Here is a 23252-nt window from a genome sequence, read left to right as displayed (position 1 = left end):
ATGCAAGCTGCCATATTTTTATTATGTGAAATAATATAGTCACAATTTCACCAACTATAAAAAATAAAAATTATCGATTGACGTGATACATTCAACTTCATCGCGGATCTCCTTGGTATAAGAACTACAAGAATAAAAATAACAGTGCAAAAACCTTATTTCGTACAGATCCTTTTAATAATTATCCCTCTTTACTAGCCTATAAGTTCTTATTCATATCATTAATAGTTTTTTTAATTGTTGAATTTACTCATGGTTAACGGGTTCAAAACAAATCCCACTGACATATTTTTACACCAAAAAAATGAATCAATCTCTAAATGATCACACTATTACATTGCAAAATAAATATACATTGACTTCTATTACAAGAAAACAACGACACGAAATAGAACATGATGAAATTTCAGAAAAAATATACTGCAATAATATAAAATGCAAAAAATATAGCTTAATAACAAACAATAGATATATGAATATTGTTTTTTAAATAATGTTATTTTTCATAATTGATCATCAAATCATATCCAGCCACTTTTTCAAAGTTGAATATTTCTTACTTAATCTCTAACATACCCTTGTCTCATGAAATAATAATAATCTTAATGTACTTACATTATGCATATTTAAAATTTAATTGGATACATAAACCATCTCTCTCTCTTACAGTTAATTGGAAGGGTATATAGGGCAATCCCCCCCAAAAAAAATAAAGAGCCCCTTTTCTACTGCTGGGCAATAAATTCTCAGCCTGTATGTATATAAAGTCAAGAAAGACAGAAGTTGTATAACATCAACATTTCATATTAACAGTATTTCTTCTTCTCAACAGATACCATAACCTAACTTGCTATTATCATGCACCACCATTAACTTTTCATTATTAGTTAATCCGAAATGAGTGACGATTTTGTTTGTCCTCATCAGATGTATTATTACATTAAAATCAATAAACAAACACAAACAATATATACAATTAGTTTCACATTTCACAAGCTTTTGATTTCATTGTACTGTTTTTCTGTTATTTTTATCTTATTACTCTTTTACATTGCAATCAATAAACAAACACAAACAATATATACAATTGGTTTCACATTTCACAAGCTTTTGATTTCATTGTACTGTTTTTCTGTTAATCTTATCTTATTACTCTTTTCAAGAAATCTCAAATTTAATGACTAATTCTCTCTTGAAATCTGACAACATAGAAAAATAACTGAATTTTTAAAAAGTAAATCGTATATTGTGCGAAAACCAAAATTACATTCAGAAAAGCCATGTTTTCATTTTCAACATCGTGGCCAATCAATAATGTTTCTCATTAATTTGAATATTCACATTAAATTGGATCTTAATGAAATACCGTAGTTTCTGCCAAAATAAATTCACATGTGGACAATGCAACAAAACATGATCTAGAGTTTCAATTTGTTTACAATGGTTACAGGTTACAAGTCATGTCTGATGTGATATTCCATCGAACTAAATTCTCTTTATACGGCAAAATCTGATGCAGCAATTTGAAATTATATTGTTTAACTTTGTTATTAAATAATTTTCCAAACTTAAATTTTAGCAATTTGCTCCAATCATAATCTTCTGCAAGTGATAGCCTATCTTGCCAAAAATATAACACCGTTGGGTGTAAATTCTTTTTTAAATATACAAAATATGTGTAGAATTGTTTTGTTTTTATATTGTAATGTCAATTGAGTCACCGGTTTTAATTTGAATAAATGTATCGTTTCGCATTCGTTGATCACCGTGATTTTCAAGCTGAGCAGTGTTCAACTTATCGAACCAATATTTTGGAAAAGCGGTTTTAATTTTAGCATATTGAAATAAGATACAAAGAGAATTCATCGACAGTATGTCTGTAATACTTTCAGAGTTTTTCCATGATCCATTTTCAATTAAATGATGTACTTTTACTATACCCTTATCGTACCATTTTCTGAAATACAATAACTTGTTTTCAGGTTTTACATTTGAATCATTCCATATGATTTCATTTTCAAATTGAGTTACTTCGAATATATTAAGATAGTGAAGTTCAACCCATGAAGTGAGTCTGTATAAAATGTAGGTAATGAATATTTTTTTGCATAATTTGATCATGTCTACTGGAGGACAATTAAATTGAATGGATAATGGTATACCGCCTAATTTATGTAACCAAAACTCACAAATATATTTCCATGGTGGTTCATCACCTCTTACAATTTTTGGTAACCAGGAAAGTGTGAGTGATTTTAATCTAGAATTTATGTCAATCATACCCAAACCCCCATATTGGGGTGAATTAATAATGGAAGCTCTTTTTCGCTTTTTCTCTTTTAGAATTCCATAAAAATGAATGAATTATTTTATTAAGTTCTTTGATATAATTTTGGGGCATGATGTAGCATGTGCATAAGTATATTAACTGTGATACAAGTAACATTTTTATAATAACTATTCTCCCATAGTATGTCAAATTACTCATCTTCCAAAGATTTATAATACGTTTAATTGTATCTATCTTTACAGACCAATTAAGGACATTAAAGTCATTTGTGTTCTTGCATAATACAACCCCAAGATATTTAATTGGTTCATCAGACCATTCCAAGCTGCATATACCATTTGTTTGATTATAATTTATATTAAGTGGCATAACTTTGGTTTTGTCTAAATTAAGTTTTAAGCCAGAATAATCCCCGAACTTAATAACATCATGAATTGCGACATTTCCTGCCTGGACGGAATTAACAAAAAGAGCGGTGTCGTCTGCTAACTGTGAGATCTTTAATTCTTTTGAAAATGGTATTTTGTGGAATGGAATCTTAATACCACTGACTATCTTGTTTGACCTTATCTGTGACGCCATTACTTCAACAACTAAAACAAATAACAAAGCCGGTAGAGGGCACCCTTGCCTTACACCCTTTTCTATCTTAAACTGTTTTGAAATCCAACCATTATTTATTACTTTGCCTCCAGCGTTTTTATAAAATACTTTAGCCCATTGGATAAATGAATTTTTGAAATTTTAATCTTGACAGGGTTTCGAAAAGAAAGCTATGTCTCACACAATCAAATACTTGTTTGACGTCTAGAAAAAGTACCAATCCTTGTTCCAAAATTTTGCAATAATCAATAACATCTTGTACCAACCTTAAGTTATCTGAGGCTGAACGCCCCTTAATATAACCTGTTTGGTCAAAACGAAACAATTTTATGGATTACTCGTTGAAGTCGTTGTGAAAAAACTCTCGCTAAAATCTTATAGTCTATATTTAATAATGAGATTGGCCTCCAATTGTCTAATAATCTACTATCCCCTTTTTCAATAACAGTGTGAGTATACCTTGTCTTTGACTTTCTGTCAAACCCCCTTGAACGTATCCTTCATTTAGACTGTCGATTAGCAAATCAAAAACATTTGTAAAACTCCGAACTCAATCCATCGCAACCAGGTGCCTTGTTATTTTGCATTGAAAGCAAAGCTTTATAACACTCATTTTCGGTTACCAGTCCCTCACAACTTAGTGCATCCTTCTCATCAAATACTTTCAATTCAATATTTTTAAGTATGATTTGATGTTCATTTCATTATCGTTATAGCTATTTTTGTACAATTTACTGAAATAATTATTAATAATCTTCAAAATTTCTGTTTTCTTTGTAAATGTTTTACCGTTTTGTACAATACAGTTAATCTCTTTTTTTCATGCCATTTATGGTTTCTTTAAAAAAAAAATACTTGGACGACTTTTCGCCAGACTCCATCCATTTCTCCCTAGCTCTAATATACACACCTTTGCACTTATATGTGTAAAGTTTATCTAATTCATTTCTGATTGTTTCTAACTTATCAATTTCTTTCTTGGTTGGATTTTCATCGGCCTTTTCACTCTGTTTATTGAACTCATCTTGTTACTTTGTAAAATAACATTTTCTTTCTTCTTATTTTTGTTTAGAATACTTCACAGTGACCTCTTTTATTTTAATTTTACACATTTCCCATAAAAGCAGTGGACTTTCATTCATGAATTCCATTTTTACTTTATTAATCACATGTTTAATACAGATTATAAAGTCTTGTTCTAGTAAGTGTGAATTGTTTACTTTCCAATAACCTTTTCCTTTCCCAATACCACTCAAATTCAACTTTAGCGAAATGGCATTATGATCACAATTAAGCTAGTGCTGGGCGTATATCAGTGCTGTACATTGAAGGATATAGTGTTGTTAAAATTAGCCAGTAATCTTAATCTAATCTAGAATAGACACCAAAAAACCTCTGTCGCCAAGAAAATTGTTTCTTCGTGGGATACAATTTTCTCCAAACATCAACCAATTCATTTTTTGAATGAATTTCTTGAAATGATTGGGTGATTTATAGACACAAGATGTGCCACGAGAATCTAAATAAGTTTGTGTAGTATTCCAATCACCTCCACAAATTAATATATCTTCAGGTTTCTTAATTTCGGAGCAGGTTTTTAAAAAATATGACTTTATCAGAATACTTTGTTTGCGCATAAAAATTCAATAATAAATAACAGCAATTGTTATACATTAATCTAAGAGCAACGGTCCTTCCATCATTTCTGGCATAGACGTTTACAATTTCTAGAGGTAATTTCTATATAATATTTAGAGTGGTTAGACCCATTACTAAAAAACATGCACAATTCCTTTGTGATGAAATCTCGTGTTCTAGTTCTTTCGTCCAGTAAGTTTCTTGTAAACAAACTATCTGTCTTTTGTGCACGAAGCCACGATGTAATTTTGCTTTTTTTCGTTTTATCCCGCATTCCTCTCACATTTTAAAACAATATATATACTTATTAAGTATATTATAATCTCAAGCCCTATCTAAATATTCAGAGCGCGAAGTGCGAGCTAATTTTTTTGTGTGTGGAAATTTCATGTATTTTGTCCTGAAAATTGAACATTCTGGGCAATGTTTGGGATCCTGAACAAGATGGGCATGTAATATGATAATTACTGAAAAGTTTTGTTTTTCCTATCCGGATACAGGGCATTCAAGCATCTTAGTTATACAATGAGAAGGATAGTATCTTATTTACTACACAATTGATGTGAGCGCGAAGCCTGATTTAAAAAGGCTTAAAAGGATAGTCCGGGCCGAAAATATTTATATCCCAATAACTAGAGTAAAATTCACAGAGCAGGATGCTGAAAATTTCATCATAATCGGATAACAAATAACAAACTTATTGAATTTTAAAGATTTGCATTATTCCGGTGAAACAGTTCTAGGCATTTTTTTTTAAATATTCATAAGGTGGGCTGATGATGTCACATCCCCACTTTCTTTTTTCTTATGTTATTACATGAAATCATAAATGTTTCATTGTTTCATACATGTGTAAATGATGTGTCTCCATTATGATGATATAAATTGTGGCAATAAATAACTAATGCACTTAATCAGTTGTCAATCCACTTGTTTTAATTCTTGGTAGAAAAATTTCGAATAAACCTAATTTCATAAAATAAAATACAAAAGAACAAGTGGGGATATGACATCATCAGCCCACCTGATGAATATTCATAAAAACATGCCTAGATCTGTTTCACCGGAATAATGCAAATCTTTAAAATTCAATAACTTTGTTATCCAATTTTGATCAAACTTTCAGCATATTGCTCTGTGAATTTTACTATATTTATTGGGATATAAATATTTCCAGCCTGGACCATCCCTTTACTATTCCGAAAACTAGACAGTTAAAGCACATTTCTAATGAAGAACAAGATATTCATCTCAATAAACAATAATTGCGATCGCGAGCTAATTTTGTTTTAGTTAAGACCTAAAACAAGAACATTTTTTGAATTTGTTTTTATCATGAAATAGATGCATATTTTTCTAAATAAAATATGCGTGCGTGAAGCTCGAGCAGAAAATTGTTAGTGTTTCATTCTGAAAAAAAATTGGGCATTTTAAGCACGTTTGGAAATAAAGAACATTCTGTGTATCTAAATGAACAATTAATGCGAGCGCTAAGCGCGAACTGAAATTGTTTGACTGACCCGGAAGGAAACCAGACAAGTATTTTTGTTATATTACATTTTGATTTAACATTCACATTATCATTTTCGTCACTTTTCTTCCTTCTTGTTTCTTCCCCCATCTATTTTCTTTACTTAATTTCGTCTCATTTCTTTCTCTTCCTCTCCACTCTTCCTTTCCCTTTATTGCCCTTCTCCCATTCCATTCTCTTTCCCCCTTTTCCTTCTCTCGTTCTCTTTTTTTCCTTTTGTTTCCCCTCTCCCATTGCATTGTCTTTTTTCTTTCTCTTTTTCCCCCTTTCCTTTATTCCCTCTTTCTCCTCTCTACTTGCTCTTCACCCTTTCTCTTTTTTTGCTCTCCCCTTTGTTCCACCCTTTCTCTATTCACCTTTCATTTCTTCTCCTTTTCCCTTTCTATTTCTCCCCCTTTCTTTCCATTCCATATCTTTTCTCTCTTCTCTTTTATCTATATCTCTTTCCCTCTTTTCCCCTTCCTTTCCTCTCCCTTTCGTCACTAAAAAAAAAATGTACATGTGTGTGTGAAAGGGAGCATGAATGATGAAATGTGGGTGTGGGTGAAATAGAGCATAAATTAAAAGTGTGGGTGGCTGGAGAGCATATATCGTTGTGTCGGTGCAAGGACGCCCTTAGCAGCACACATAAGTGCATTGCACAAGTACGCGGTGCGTGAAAAAGTTTTTCCACAGGCATCCTTGCACCGACACAACGATATTGAGAAAAAGTATGTGGGTGAGAGCAGGGGATATGTGTGGGTGTACAATGGAATAGATTAAGCAACAGAAAGAAACTTTAAAAGACACTTTCATATTTCATAGTATATTTCACTTATTCATTGTTGGGTTTCATCATCTACAGGAAATATACAATCTCATATACAAACATTAACATAACAAACTTATTATCAACTAGTCCATTTGTATAGTAAAAAATAACTAATGTAAGATACAAGACAACTGTAATTTCAAGTTTGATTTGAACTCTTAATTAAGGCAAGTTAAAGTGTTGATGCATAACAAGCATACATGCAGTTTTCATTTCTAAAGTTGTTTAGTTCTATCAGGAAATTATATGAAGATATATTATATACCCTGTCTAAATAAATCATAAGTATATTGTGTCTTTGTCACCACCCCCCTACAAATATAACATTCTATTTAATTGGAGCTAATCATGAGCACATGGGGGGGGGGGGGCATGTGTATAGCACTGCAAAGGTCAGCAAATAAAGTTACCAACAAAATGTTAATTGATGGCAAATTAATATATTTTTATGCATTGTATATTCAATCCATAAGTTATCACACATGAATGGGGGTGACAGACTCCATTCTTATCTTAAAATGAAGAAATAGACATTTTTGTATTCTAATTGCATATTCTAAGAGTTCATTATAATGTCATTAAATCATACAATGCTACCTTTTATTCCCATATAAAAATAGACAATCTTGAAATGGTTTAGTACATTGAATTGAGGCCCTATCAGCATGAAATAGAACCCTTGTTTATTGGTACACACATAGGACAGCATTGACAATATTACACAATTGTACAAAAATATTGCAATATAATGGTATTAGAGGCCCTGTGTTTGCATACTGTTGGGGTCAACATGTGCACATTCACTTAATATTGATAACATGTACATGGCACATACATAAACTGTTATCAACAAAAAGTAAATACAAAAAGAAACAGAGAAAACCTGAGCATAATTTATGTAGAAAATGTTGAAAATGTGATGCTACATGATTGGACATAAAATACAAACAAAATAATGAATATCGTATGGAGAAAATATCCATCAATCTGGGATTACAACATTGTAAACAGCACAATATTATTTCTAGCAATAAACTCGTATTTCTGTGTGAAAGTGTATTTTACTACCACTTTTGAAGGTCCTATTACATATATTTTTTTTGGTGCAAATGTTTCCATGAAACTGGCAGTATTTTGTTCCCCAAAATGGAGCAAAAGCTTTAAGAAACATCTACTACTGACAAGGTTTCAATTTCATATATTATACTTGTACAAGCAGTGTATACATGTATAATGCAATAAAGAATACCGGTAAATTTCAAGCTTACTTATGGTTTTGTTTATACTATGAATTATTCTGATAAATTCATCAATTGATAAAAATCATTGCATAAAGCATTGGAACAATGGTTACCAAAACATTCCCTCTCTTTCTGACGATTGTTTTCATTAGAAGATTACTTGTAAGACTCCATAACTGAAGTCAGTGACCCTCTTAGTAGGAAGCCAACCTTTAATTTCAATCATCCCATTTCATCATGGCATAAAAACCATGGCGTAATTTCCTTCAGCAAGAAATTTATCCACATTGTGCTGCACTCGACCCAGGTGAGGTGAATGAGTACCCGGTAGGAAGAAATTCCTCGAATGCTCGAGCGCCCGATAAAGGTAGCCATGCTAAAGCCGGGGTAATAATAGCATGGCCCGCTGGGAGAACAGTTTTCGGAACTGAAGTGGCTACCCTGGGTAAATATGCCGCTATTATTATTATCATAAAAGGAAGATGAATGTGAGAATTCTTGCTGGGAAGGTGCCAAACAAAGTACAACCAGCCAGTGATAAAATATGCAGTATAATCATTTAATGTGGCCTGGTTTTCCATGGGGAATGGTGGGAGAACTACTGAAAACATGGCCAACTTCTCTCACAAGAATAGGTGGATGTGCTTTGCATTCATAACTTAATTAAAAAAATACAAAATAATTACATTTATTGGATACAGAAGATATAATATATAAATAAAAATTCTTTGGTAATCGTGATGGATATGGATAACGATAAGAACTACATGTACCTCAAAATAAATTGGTGTGCATAGTTTCTTGTATTCCTATAATACAAATTACTCTAATAGCTTTTAACAAGTTTGATATGCAGGCTAAACCACAACCTACACAAATAATGAGACTACTGTGTATTGAATGTAAAAAAAAAAAATCATGCAATATTACAAAAATACAGATAATGGCAGAGAGAAGAATTTCAAGGGAATCTTGCTATTTTTTTCCAAACTAACAATAATATTGCAGCATAGCACAGAAAAAAGTATTAACTACTGTATAAGTTCATAATTCACTGTGTATCACGACTCAAATAAATTGGTTTCATTAGCGTGACTAAGCATAACAGGATTTATACCTCTGCCTCCTTTCCGAGGAGCCTGATTATTGAAGATGAATAAAATCCCTTGTCAAAGTGCACAGATCTTGAAGCCAGTTCGTGAGATGACAAAACCCACTCCTTTATCGAATGAGCTATCCTTCACAAAGTCCAATACAGTAGTTCTGAAAACAAACCCAGCCACATTCCTTGTGTCTAGATGTTCATCAAAGAGCAGTATTCCACATGAAAGAATGCTTTCCAGAGCTGCTCTCCAGAGCAATTGGAAGAGAGGATACTCACTCCTAGTCCCAAGCGCAACATCATCATCACAGCTATCCTTCACAATGTCCAATATCTTAAGTTATGAAAACAATCGATTCACATTCCTTGTGGCTTGATATTCATCAAAGAGCAGTACTCCACATGAAAGAATGCTCTGCAGAGAAATTGCAAGGGAGGATGCACGTAAAAACTCACTACTAGTCCCAGAATGCATCATCATCATCATCAGAGAATCGTACATGAACGCATAGACTACTGAATTCTATTACTCCCATGGGCTTTGGAGAGGAACCAGCTGCTTACAATTGGCGACGAGTCCAATTACCAGGTGGGTTGATATTGCAGCTTGGTTTGAGAGAGTAAAGTTCTAATTGCAATCGACATTGCCAAGGTGGATGTCTGTGTTATCTTCTGTTTACTTTCACTGATACAAAGTTGTGCTGTGATAAGAGAAAGAGAGAGCGAAAAGTGAAGGTATGTAAACCAACAAAATCAAAGAGGAAAGTTTTGAAATATGTTCTGGTGGTACCAAAAAAAAAAACGTCAAGAATAATTAATCTTCATTAAAACCAAAACACTTCAGAAAATACATTACAATTGTTTACAGCTTCTACAGATTTAAAGCATTTATGTTTCATGTATATATCTTCATATTTCAGTCAGTAAAATCCCAAATGAAATAATCCAAAATATCTTTTTTTTTAATTATGATTTTAAGTGAAAAACCATGATTTATATTTACATATATTGGTTGCAAAACTTTTTAACCCTCTTGCTTGGACAGGGAGAATAAATTATACATGGGGGCATTTTCCATACTATAATTATTCTAAGTCACTTATTATATCAAGCAAAATAGTTGCAACTATTGCTACTAAATATCTCTATTTTTGCTAATTTTCTTTTGCACAAACTGCCCTTAGAAATAACCTTCACCGTGGCTCAGGTCAAAATTTTGGCTGGAAATATTTGCAAGATTTTATTCTTTACAAAGTGCAACCCCTTTCTGCAATTTAGGCACAATTTTTTATTCATTCTATCTATCTATCTCATCCATTCATTCATTTATTCATTTCTTCTTATTATTTTTTTTTTGGGGGGGGCTGCCCTTTCCCTTCCTATTTAGAATTAGGTAGTAATTACCTGTGTTTTTCTTCTGTGTATGAAATCTTCTAGCCTGGTTTTGTGCATGAGGGTGGGGTCATCTTGGGAAGAGTACGTCTGAGCAAACCAATGGTTCATCAAACATTCTGATGTAGTCTTCCTTTCACTATAAATGAGAAAACAGTACATGAGGTTTGATCAAGCAAATGATGTCTTTCAGTCATATCAACAAAACATAAAAAATAACCAGAAGATGAATGGCATCATTAATGCTCTTAACATAGTTCCTTATATTTTTTCACTTAAAGATAAGCCAAAAACTCATAACAGAAATGCTGGACTTCCATTTCAAACTTGAAATATGAAATTAATGGAGAGAATGCTGAGTAGATAATGAAAGAAGTATGTAGTATCTGGTAATCTCAATATCTCTTCCGGTTTAAGCACATCATAAACTGCCTACTATACAAACTCCATCTTCACTTCCTCCTCCTGAAAATCATCATCATCCATCCATTCAAGAAACTATCATTTATGTCTTGATACAATGTGTAATATAAATCTATTTGGTAGTGGGTCTTCATTTTTTAAGAAGAAAATAAAAAAAGCTCAGTTAATCGATGAGATTGGATTCCTACCTAGTTTCTGGTTGGAGCAGTCCCGTGATGAAATGCTTGGCATTCTGGCTGACATTCTTGAAGTACTCATCTGGAAAGCTGTAGTCAACTCGGATGATGTTCATATTGGTCTCCTCCAGACTTTCATCAAGAAACGGGGAGACGCCACTCAACCTGTGATAATCAAATAAACAAGTGAAAAGCAAAGATTGTTATGAATAGTAACATACAACAATTCACTTTTATCAGTGACATATCTAACCACTTTGCATCTATTACCACTATTATTTGGATAATACCACCCCCCGTAGTATTCCATCCCATACTATTTGGAGACACCATTCTGAGCTAAATACAATTAATTTTGACTTCGCACGGGTACCCATACTTTGAAGCATAGTGAAAAATGAAGACAATTTTATTTCAAAGGGATAAAAGTGTTCCCCTATACAGTACATCCCTCAAATTTTTACTTCAAATACAGCCATATAAGTAGGTACTTCTATTTGGTTTTGTACTCTTTTAAAATGAAGTTAGGAAGCACATCCCAATTACTTAAAGTACAATGTACAGTAATACTTTACTCAAGACAAAAATAGATGAGAAATACTGTAAGATATACATGTATTAAAGGTCAATTCTCCCACATGCTTTAATAGGGAAATGACCAGAATTCAGTAACGGCAGAAGAAGTGTATCATTTCTTTGTGTGATAGCTCTGATTGTAAAATGCAATACATTTCTGCAGTTTTACACATTAAGAAATCCCTTTGAAGTCTGATAATGCCATTTTCCTGATTTTTGTGGTAATAAGATACTTACATGACATAGGAAAGAGCTCCAATACTCCTAAAGTTGCAAATTTAAAAGAAATGAAAATATGATTATTAAAAAAATATCAAACATACTAAGAAATCTAGACAGAAAGTGAAATACTACAATCAAAGAAATGAAAATATTTCCATTAAACAAGAAGAATGAGCATGAACATATATATTTTATTCCAACAAAGTATACATATTGTATAATGGTATCCAAGCACTTCCTGCAAAGTATAATAGTCTTATTCCATGTAATCAGACACAAAACCAATTACAAACTAGTTATTCTTCATAAAGATATTTTGTTTGATGAAAGACAGTGAAATTCCTACCATTTTCATCTTGATGTTTAAAAATAAAAAATATTTCAAAAAAAATATATAAGTCTAGCTGTCTAGCATTTCATAATAAAACTGAATAGAACATTTTGGGAACATGGTGAGGGGGCTAGGAATTCAAGGTCTTTGACTTACCATACATCTGTGCCATAATCAATTTCATTTCCGTTGAGGAGCTCCGGTGCACAGAATTCTGGGTTAGCATTGAGTTCATGGTAGAAAGGCGGTGGGGAAGACCAAAGATCCATTGCATCACCAAAGTCAATCAGTTTAATCTGAGCTCGACCCAATGCTACCTCCATCAAAACATTCTCAGGCTGTCAAACAAATAGAAATAATGTTTGATGTATAAATCTTGCACCTCATCAGACAAGCCAAGTCTCTTAGTGTAAGATTTCCAAATCATAAACTCTTGCTCATTCTCACATGAATTAGAGCCTATCCCCATACGTTATGCATAACACAAGACAGTTTCAGGCAGAATCATGGTTACTTTTCTCAAAATTTCACACCATTCTGATGTTGATATTTCATTTAAATGTCACAGGATAGCTTTGGTATATCTAAAAAAGACAGATACATGCCAAAAGGAATTGTGTTGAAGTATGAAGAAAATAAAGAGTATCACAAGACTTGTTCACAACAATGCAAAACAATATTTTTGTGTACAAAGTCATATGAGTATAAGTCATCATGAAAATTATGCATGTCCCCAATGAAATCATAGTGATGTTATTCAACACAAGTCATAACAATGTCTTGGGTTTGTCCATGTGACCTTGGACATTTTTTGAAGACCTCTCTCATTAACAGGGGTAATTTTTGTCACCTAGGGCATGTTTCATGCAGAGTTTATAACTATGGTAACTTTGCCATTATGGCAACAACCATGGTAACAGACATCAGCAGCCAATCAGAATCAAGGTTTCCATGCCAGTTTGAAATAATGGCAAAGTTACAATAGTTGTAACTCTTGATGAAACAGACCCCATGTCTGAACACTAGGAGTAAGTTGAAGGGCTCTGAATGAGTCCAACCTTATACCAACCTTAATGTCAAGGTGGACTATTCCATTTGAATGTAGATAGTTCACTGCCTGTACCAGCTGTCTAATAAAGCCAATGATCTGTCTCTCGGTCACCTGAGACAGGCTCACCAGGTACTCCAAAATTTTACCATCAGGAATTCTAAAGATATGATAAGAACATATTCATAATATTTAAATTGTATCATTTGGGGAAAAAGGGGATGGGTTTTTTCAATCTGGGGAGCAATTCATCATATTTGTAATCATAAAATTCCCGTGACTTAGATTATCAGATGCACTGTATTACTATGGCAACAGTTGGATAAAATGTCAGACAAGTTCTATTATAAAATGCTCTAAACTTATCTGGCCATAAGCACAATTTTAACAAAGTGGAATATACAATATAAGAGGGAATCAGTTCATGTACAATATTCAATTATAATGGCATGTATTATAATTATTGAAAAATATATACTTTGTTGGATATTAACTAATTATTGAATTCACAAGTTTCGTTTTGATTCCATAGGAAGCAATGACAATAAGTGAAAGTTTAAATTTCCATTGCAATGTCGGATTAGCAAATAAGAACTCATATTAGTTTCAACATTAGTAACATTAGAGCTTTGAAATGAGCTTCAGAACAATCTACTCCACTGTAATAATAGTCATAGAGTACAGTTTTTGAAGGACTTGTTTCACAAAGCTCTTTGCCAGCGATTGTCACCAACAACTGTGATATGCTACAGATATCCTTGCATCTAATTGGTTGAAAGAAAATTTGTCAGAGAAATAAAATGGGGGGGGGGGGGGAGCGGGCCTTTGCTCAAGCAGGGTCAACCCTGAGGGAACTCTAACCTGCAATTTATTTGTTTTTCTGTAAATTGCACTGAATCGCTTCAAGCATTCTATGTATTTAATTTTTAGTATCATAATGACAAGATACTCACAGATCTAAGACCAAGATATACTGCCCATGAGTCTCATAAGTAGCATGTAATGAACAGATTAACGGGTGCTGAAGGGGCTGCATCATGGACGCTTCATGCTGAACCTGCTCAAGATCCATCAATCGCTTGCTGATGAACTTTGCTGCTAGCACTCTCTGTTGTTGAGACCGGGTGCAGGCATGTGTGGATGAAAACCTTCCCCTATAAGTGGAAATAGGTTTTTAAGAAGAATATCTAAACGTTCTGCTTTCACAAAAAGGAGGGCACAGATCGACACTTGCTCCCCACAAATATGGTGTTTATTACACATGGCTTAGTTTGATTTTCGAAAATTTATTACATCTATTTATGTTATAATTTAGAGTTGGAAGTAAAACTTCATCATGAAAAGCATGCACAATGTTTGAATGAATACTTCTGAAATGATGACAATGATTGTTGGGATAATAAGAATAAGGATTTTGAGGGGTGTAGGGTTGGGGTTATGATGATAATGATGAGGGGGAAAGGAGGTGGGGGGAAAAAGGAGGAGGATGGTGCTGTTGATGATAACGATGCTGATGGTAATGTGGTTGTGGGTGTGATAATAAGGATGATGTAGAAGACGATGGTGATGATGATGATCGGGGAGGAGGAGGAAGAGGATGGTGCTGTTGATGATAACGATGCTGATGGTAAAGTGGTTGTGGGTGTGATAATAAGGATGATGTAGAAGAGGATGGTGATGATGATGATCGGGGAGGAGGAGGAGGAGGATGGTGCTGTTGATGATAACGATGCTGATGGTAATGTGGTTGTGGGTGTGATAATAAGGATGATGTAGAAGAGGATGGTGATGATGATGATCGGGGAGGAGGAGGAGGAGGATGGTGCTGTTGATGATAACGATGCTGATGGTAATGTGGTTGTGGGTGTGATAATAAGGATGATGTAGAAGAGGATGGTGATGATGATGATCGGGGAGGAGGAGGAGGAGGATGGTGCTGTTGATGATAACGATGCTGATGGTAAAGTGGTTGTGGGCATGATAATGCGGATGATGTAGAAGAGGATGGTGATGATGATGGTGACGCTTTTCTGATGATGATCGGGGAGGAGGAGGAAGAGGATGGTGCTGTTGATGATAACGATGCTGATGGTAATGTGGTTGTGGGTGTGATAATAAGGATGATGTAGAAGACGATGGTGATGATGATGATCGGGGAGGAGGAGGAGGAGGATGGTGCTGTTGATGGTAATGTGGTTGTGGGCATGATAATGCGGATGATGTAGAAGAGGATGGTGATGATGATGGTGACGCTTTTCTGATGATGATCGGGGAGGAGGAGGAAGAGGATGGTGCTGTTGATGATGATAACGATGCTGATGGTAATGTGGCTGTGGGTGTGATAATAAGGATGATGTAGAAGAGGATGTTGATGATGATGGTGTTGCTGCTGATAATGGTGGTGATGATGATGCTGATGATAAAAATGAATCATCTAATGAAAAAAAGTAAAGAGTTTGATACACTTCAATATCATACCTTCCCAGCTCTCTTGTAATGTTGAAATCTGTACTCCAAGTATGTTGCCAATAGAGGTTGCTTTCTCTCCGTGCAAGGGCTGTGAGAGGAAACAAAGAATTATACACATACATGTCCATGTCCTGTGAAACTGACATTCTTAGTAAATCTCCTCCTCTAAATATATGTTATGCTTTTTCATATTCTTCTGCTGATTAACCCATTAGATATTGGAACCACGTTGACCATGTTCAATGCCTATGGTAATTACAGAATTCGGTAGTGAAGAGGTTTGGTCTGCATCCTTCAATAAGCCTGAAAAATCTTCCCATTCATAGCCATGCTCACACAATTCTTTAATTACTTTGCAGATCTATTCAAATTTATAGATAATGGATTGTGGTAATGAGATTGAACAAGTGGAATGCCTCTGGCCGTCTCACCTGCATCACGCGATTCAATATAGCAGCAGTGCTGATTTTGAAAACTACTATAACTCGCACAAGATGTTCAGTGATACTTGGTTACTCTTATTTCCACGTTTTATGAACTAGACCAATACACTTATAGAGATATGATGGCAATTCAACAAATACCCCAATTTGGCCAAAGTTCATTGACCTTACATGACCTTTGACCTTGATCATGTGACCTGAAACTCGCACAGGATGTTCAGTGATACTTGATTACTATTATGTCCAAGTTTTATGAACTAGACCAACACACTTTCAAATTTATGGCTGTAATTCAACAAATACCCCAATTTGGCCAAAGTTCATTGACCCTAAATGACCTTTGACCTTGATCATGTGACCTGAAACTTGCACAGGATGTTCAGTAATACTTGATTACTATTATGTCCAAGTTTCATGAATCAGATCCATAAACTTTCAAAGTTATGATGGTAATTCAACAGATACCCCCAATTCGGCCAAAGTTCATTGACCCTAAATGACCTTTGACCTTGGTCATGTGATGTGAAACTCAAGCAGGATGTTCAGTGATACTTGATTAACCTTATGTATAAGTTTCATGAACTAGGTCCATATATTTTCTAAGTTATGATGACATTTCAAAAACTTAACCTTAGGTTAAGATTTTGATGTTGATTCCCCCAACATGGTCTAAGTTCATTGACCCTAAATGACCTTTGACCTTGGTCATGTGACATGAAACTCAGGCAGGATGTTCAGTAATTCTTGATTAACCTTATGGCCAAGTTTCATGAACTAGGTCCATATACTTTCTAAGTTATGCTGTCATTTCAAAAACTTAACCTCAGGTTAAGATTTGGTGTTGACGCCGTCACCGCCGCCGTCGGAAAAGCGGCGCCTATAGTCTCACTCTGCTATGCAGGTGAGACAAAAATTGCTCAAAATGACTGGGTAATGTTTATTATAATGCAACTACAAATTTGTGTATGTTGTAATATTTTGAAATCACTATAATGATAAAAAATTAACTCTATTTTGTTGTTAATCATACTCACTCTAAACAGAAATGTATGTATGCATGTATGTGAATATTTACACAAATGTTAAGCCTGTACATTTAAGCGGTTTTAGGTCACTGCATGATTGTCAAAGCATTACAGATGAAATAATTTATAATGCATCTATTGATTTCAATATATTTCCTAAATAGTATGAACGTACTCAACACTATCAATAAAAATATTCATTTTTCTACAACAGGAGCTTTTGTTTTTAAAGATTGAAATCCTTGTCAACTGCAGAGAATGAATCATCCTTACCAGTATCATCTGGGAGAGTGATGGCAGGTGTGGTCTCGCCCTTATCACTGCATCCAACATCATTCTGAGCCGTGATCCTAAACTTGTAAGATCCCCCTGCTGACAGCCCGTCCACTTTATGAGTAGTGTGAGCGATGTTAGCACAGGAGGTCTGCCAGTGAACGGTACTGTGGGCTGAAGAATGAAGAAATAAAAAAAAATCCTTGAGTGAAACTTGTCAGGCTTCGTAAGATGGGTGAAGTGAGGGAGAGGTGAAACTACATGTACCATGAAAAATATAAAAGGGAAAGATAAGGAAAGGAAACAGAGAGACAGAGAGAAGGAGGAAAGGTCAGAAGTAAGAATGAAAGATGGAATAGTAATACAGATCGAAAGTTTGAAAATAGAGGGAGATAGAAAGAAGATGCAATATGAGAATAAAAATGATTAACACTGAGTTAAGGAAGGATGAAAATATGAAAACAAAGGTAAATAAAATCGTCACATGGCCCAGCAGCCAATCACAATCAAGGTTTCTATACGAGTTGCCATAGTTGTAACTCTTTGTGAAACAGGCCCTAGATTCTTGAATTCCCATAAACTACCAGAGACGATCTTTTACAAAAATAAGTACTTATATTCATTAAACGTTATAATTGCTTTCTCCTCCCCCTCCCAAAAAACCCCCAAACAATTGGCTTTCATGTAGCGCGATTCCAGTCTATGATTGCTCAAAGTTCTTCACAATATTATTAACTGGTCACTGGATTCAAAGTTTTTCTGGCAGTCTGTTAGGTGCACACTTGCCAAACCAACCACTCTGACGTTTTTTTTCATATTGGTACCCAATTAGCACCTGGGTGAGAGTGGCAAAGTGTGGATTGATGCCTTGCCAAAGGGCGCTAGGCCATGGTGGGATTCGAACACACAACCCTCTGATTACAAGGCGGGAGTCAAAGCTGCTACACCACGACACTTCTACTTGACTAATGTCCTAATGTCCCTATCTCTATAATATACTTGTGAGAATTACAAAATCTAAGACATTATTTATCAGTATTGATACTCACTGATTTGTGCATAATCAACGTTGTATGTAACACTTTCTGCATTGCCTGTGTTATGTGAGGGTTCCCATTGCAATATCACAGAGTGTGGTCTCCTTTCACATATAATGGGAATGCCTGGTGGACCTGGACGATCTGTAAGGTTTGTGAGGAAAAAAGATATTTGTAAAAGTATTCATGCACAAAACAGATGAAACAACATAAGAAACAAAACTTTTGGTATATGTGATATACATGTACATTTCTATTCCTCTTAAATCAAGACATAGACTAAAAACTTCATGACTTTTACTCTCTCTTTTCCATTTGGGTCCTAAAATTTGTACAAAGATAATGATGACTTTGACAATACCTTTCCTGCAGGAAAAGACAGGGGCAGGAGAATCCTAATGAACGTGGGTCAGACTTTGATTAAGGTATAATATCCTTGGCTCACTCCACCACAAGTTTACATGACACTTCTTTTAATGTAGAGAAATCATTAATCTGTACCTTCTAACCAACTTATACCTCTTACTATAAAAACAAATCAAAATGATTATGTAACTTCAAAGATGGAAACCTATCACTTTTGTTTTGAAACCTATGCAATTAGAACTCACAGATTATCCTGAGAAGAGCTTTACATTCCGTAGAACCTGCATCGTTACTCGCTGTACACGTATAGACACCGTTATCCGTCTTACAGCTCCCCCGGATCTCTAGAAACACCATACCATCGTCCCTCTCCCAGACGTTGGTCCTGGTAGAAGGGGTAATGATGTCACCCTGTGGGTCCCTCCAGGTGACGATGGGGCGTGGCCGGCCACACACCTGGCAGGAAAGTGTGGCGGTGGTACCCAAGTGACTGGATTGGTTTATCAAGGGTAGGGTGAAGGCAGGAGCAGCTGTTGAAAATGCAAAGAAATCGATAAATTGGATTTTATTTTGTAGAAAATCATACTGTTCTTAGTTTCAAATGTTAGAGGGGCTGCACTAGGATTTGTGGGCAGGCAACTACATGTATAAAACCATCTTTCAAAAGCTGGATCAGAATCAAATGAACTATTAAACGTGTATATACATGTATCAGTCTAGTCATGATATTGAACTATTTTACAAATCTGATGAATCAATGAACTACATCCAATTATGTTATATGATATAATAAAGGCATGTATTAAATCAAAGTATCAAAAAGTCACATCCTACTGTAGGATTCATCCTGAGAAATATAACTTCATTTCTGGCAAATACTAATCAAGTATCATATCATGATACTATACAAGAAACAGTAAATGTGTTAACAACTGAACTTTCTTACTTCTATTGGTTTTGTACTAGGATCACCCAAGTTTGTTAGCCAACAGATTGAACACATATAAGTAACTTGATTGTGAATGACTGTAATAACAATATTGTTAACATATTCCAATAAAATTTCAGTACAGACATAAAAGTATGAACTTACCAGGTTGATACAGTGAAGCATTTACAGGCTGAGAATAAGAAAGAAATTGAAAATCTTGTCAAAACATAGATATTTACAATCCAGGGGTCCGTAGCAGAAAGAGTTGCAATCAATCGCAAATCTAAAAATCATGCGCAACTTGATTTTCAACCAATCAACAGCGCGCATTTGGGACTTGCGATTGATTTTTTGACTTACGTTTAAACGCAACTCTTTCTGCAACGGGCCCCAGGAGAGAATGCATAACAATAAATACATTCCATTTTGATATACAGCACTTAATTATCAGAAAGTTATCTTTAATATAAAGGAGAGGGGACAAGGAAGTAGAGGAGAAGGAGGAAAAGATGAGGGTTTGGAGGATGGGAGTAGGTGAAGTATGGGTGGCAGTGGGCAGAGGGGGCAAAATTATTCCTTTTTAATTCTACTTTGGCCGATTAAAATATCAACAATGATACAATGTCTCTTCAACACATATGTATAATTTTACCTTTCCATGACCTTTAGAGCCTGGTTTCTTTAACTCTCCATCCTCAAGACCCCTCCCTGATGCTCGTCGTCTAGGACGGGGTATCTTACTCTCCTTCTTGCTTCCCGGTGACTTGCCCATTTTACCTTTTAGTCGAAGAGATCCCTGCCATGATTTCCTAGAAACAAGCATAATTATTATAGAATTACTCTCCTATAATAACTATTTCAAGCAGACAAAATACACTTGGATCTTAAATAGATTAGGAATAAAAAAAAAGAAAATTGAGAGGACACCATTTGGTTTGTCCGTCTATTAAGACTTGGTATCCTTCCGATACATACACAATAAATAAAGAGAGACACAAGCATACTTTCACAAGAGGTGCAAAGAGAACCTGGGCTATTATTTTGAAAATAATTCTGAAAAAAAAAAGATATCCACTGCAAAGGTGTGATTGTGATAAATATGGGTAGCATGTAATTGATTCATAAGGACCATATTTTACGTCAAAAGTATGAATGTTAGGTCAAAGGGAAATATTCAATTTTATAACTACTAATAATGAGATAAATCATACTGCTTATATGAGGTGGGTTTCACAAGAGTGACAAGACCGTCACTATTGATATCCAATAAAAACAGTTCATAGCACGCATTTCTGGGGGATATCAAAGATGACAATTTGTGGTACATGCCCCTGAATCTAATTAGACAATAAATGTCCCATTTCTATCCGTAAGACTTGGGCTAGACTTAAAATCTCTGCAGAGCAAAAAGTATAATACAATGATAACCATACCTTCCTCTAATCCTGATTGCCTTAATCAATGTGAAAGGAAAATTCATACAACTACACAAGCATGCTACTGAAAACCACATACAATAATGAATCCGATTTTATCAAAACTTGACTATTGAACTCTGAATTCTCATAGGCTTTAAACATGGACCAGTTGATTCCAGCTGGAAATTTGGGGTAATGAGTGAAATAATACAGTGATTTTTTTAATTTCGTTGTTGAAAATTTGGTGCTGGTGTATGGCTAATTGCTATATTAACACAGCATCAAACTTAAAAGAGGCAGGTCCTTGGACAGTATTGAAACTATCAATATTGTGATTGAATAATTTCAGTGAACTCGGATTGAGCTGGGGAAGGCAATGTAAAATGTGCTTCCGATACCAACACCTATCTTGAAAATCATCCACTGTCCTCCATCTGAAGCAGCAAGATAAAGGGTAATTTTGCTATAGAATATAATACTTCCAGTTACCCAAATAAGTGACAATTGTTCTCTTATCTATGCAAACTAGTAGACTACGATAGAAAAAAAGATTTGAGCAAAGTCAAGGAGAGGGACAAGTTTCTTTCAGAGTTCATACGAAACAGAGTACTAGACTATACTGACTTGGCACAACACAAATGAGAAGATATTGGTTGACATGCGTGCAAAGGATGCAGCTACAAAGAAAATACCAAAGAAAACAGGAGAGGAAAGATGACCAAGGAAAGACGAAAAGACGGCTTGGATATAACAGGGGAAGGATGAAGGAAAATAATAGAAGGATAAAGGCAAAGAATACATAAGCTTTTAAATCAGATATGTAGGGTGTCTGTAGTAGGAGTAGGAGCAGTATCGCAAGAAAAATTGGGGGAATACTTGGTTTATAAAACACGACTGCTTTTGTGGATTTGAAGTGTAAGATTGTCTACACACAGACAGCGAGCTATTGATAGAGAATAAACCTTCTTTATTAGGTATCTCCTATAATTGCGCTGTATGAACAAATACATGCTGGATTAAAGAAGAAGAAATGGGGTGATGCTTTAGTTTCCACACAGAGTAAAGAAAGACATAGAAAATATACAAGTTTACATGAGTGAAATGAATAACAAACAGTAGTAGTACCAATAGAGAAATGCCAATATTTTCACCAGGGGTAGAAAAATTAATCCATGTTTAAATCTAAGGTTTACCAATGTGCATAGAAAAATATAAAAAAGGGGCTAGAAGTCATACCAAAATGTAAAAAAAATACCAATTACTTATATTTGCAAAAGATCTCCAATACATATATATATATTGGTGATGTAGAAGGGAAAAACGTAAAATACACCTCCGACCAAAAAAAAAATCAGTTTTTGTCTGGAGACATGTGCTGTAAAATTTGACACGAACCTGTGACAGAAGTCTTTTTTTTCCCCAAAAAAACATGCAACCAAATTTCCAAAACCATATTTTGATTTCATGCTTATTTTCTTCTGACATGGAAAGAAGACTCAATGCATATGCAGGCTGAACGACACGAAAATTTACTTAATATACGTAACTCTGGGATATGAATTCTACATGCAAACCCATAGTCTGGACTAAGGCAGAAAATATATCATGCACAAAAAGAGAGACAGGGAATATAAAACCTTTACACAAGTATAAAGAATAAGAACATTTATTTTAAAACCATTTCATATTTTCCACTTAGCTTGAATGCAACACGCAGAATTACAACATACATAAAGAGCAAAGCCATCATTACAAATACAACACAAATTTTATTTTCATCCTTTGTGCTTAAGAAAGATTAATGTAAATAAACTATTACTAAACACCAAGCACTACATACAATTAAGTTTTGACACCAATAAGCATCATAAAAACACTTAAGGACTCCACAAAATGGATGCGTCAT

The 23252-nt window shown here is 34.6% G+C and overlaps 1 protein-coding gene across 1 annotated transcript; it reads right to left on the bottom strand.

Annotated features, from left to right (window-relative positions):
- Positions 1-6851: 6851 nt before the first annotated feature.
- LOC129263709 (kalirin-like) lies at positions 6852-20771 on the bottom strand. The gene is made up of 13 exons (XM_064096621.1): positions 20581-20771; positions 20091-20118; positions 19243-19527; positions 18644-18775; positions 17595-17768; positions 15863-15941; positions 14338-14538; positions 13406-13544; positions 12493-12674; positions 12021-12047; positions 11220-11372; positions 10621-10747; positions 6852-9917 (listed from the first exon to the last, which is right to left on the bottom strand). Exons 1-13 carry the CDS (start codon positions 20749-20751, stop codon positions 9882-9884), a joined length of 1734 nt encoding a protein of 577 aa, XP_063952691.1. The 5' UTR covers positions 20752-20771; the 3' UTR covers positions 6852-9881.
- Positions 20772-23252: the final 2481 nt, after the last annotated feature.

Source organism: Lytechinus pictus, chromosome 1 (genome assembly GCF_037042905.1).
Source record: "Lytechinus pictus isolate F3 Inbred chromosome 1, Lp3.0, whole genome shotgun sequence".
In the NCBI taxonomy this organism is placed as follows: Eukaryota; Metazoa; Echinodermata; class Echinoidea; order Temnopleuroida; family Toxopneustidae; genus Lytechinus; species Lytechinus pictus.
The sequence above is the reverse complement of the archived record's forward strand: the minus strand, read 5'-3'. Positions and strand labels throughout refer to the sequence as shown.

Excerpts from the sequence above, each read along its gene's own strand:
- LOC129263709 (XM_064096621.1), bottom strand. The coding sequence starts at position 20,751 with ATGCTTGTTTCTAGGAAATCATGGCAGGGATCTCTTCGACTAAAAGGT. Across the intron at positions 13,545-14,337 it reads TATATCTTGGTCTTAGATCT|AATTCCTGATGGTAAAATTT; the intron begins GTGAGTATCTTG and ends TCATATCTTTAG. Across the intron at positions 10,748-11,219 it reads CTGCTCCAACCAGAAACTAG|TGAAAGGAAGACTACATCAG; the intron begins GTAGGAATCCAA and ends TCTCATTTATAG.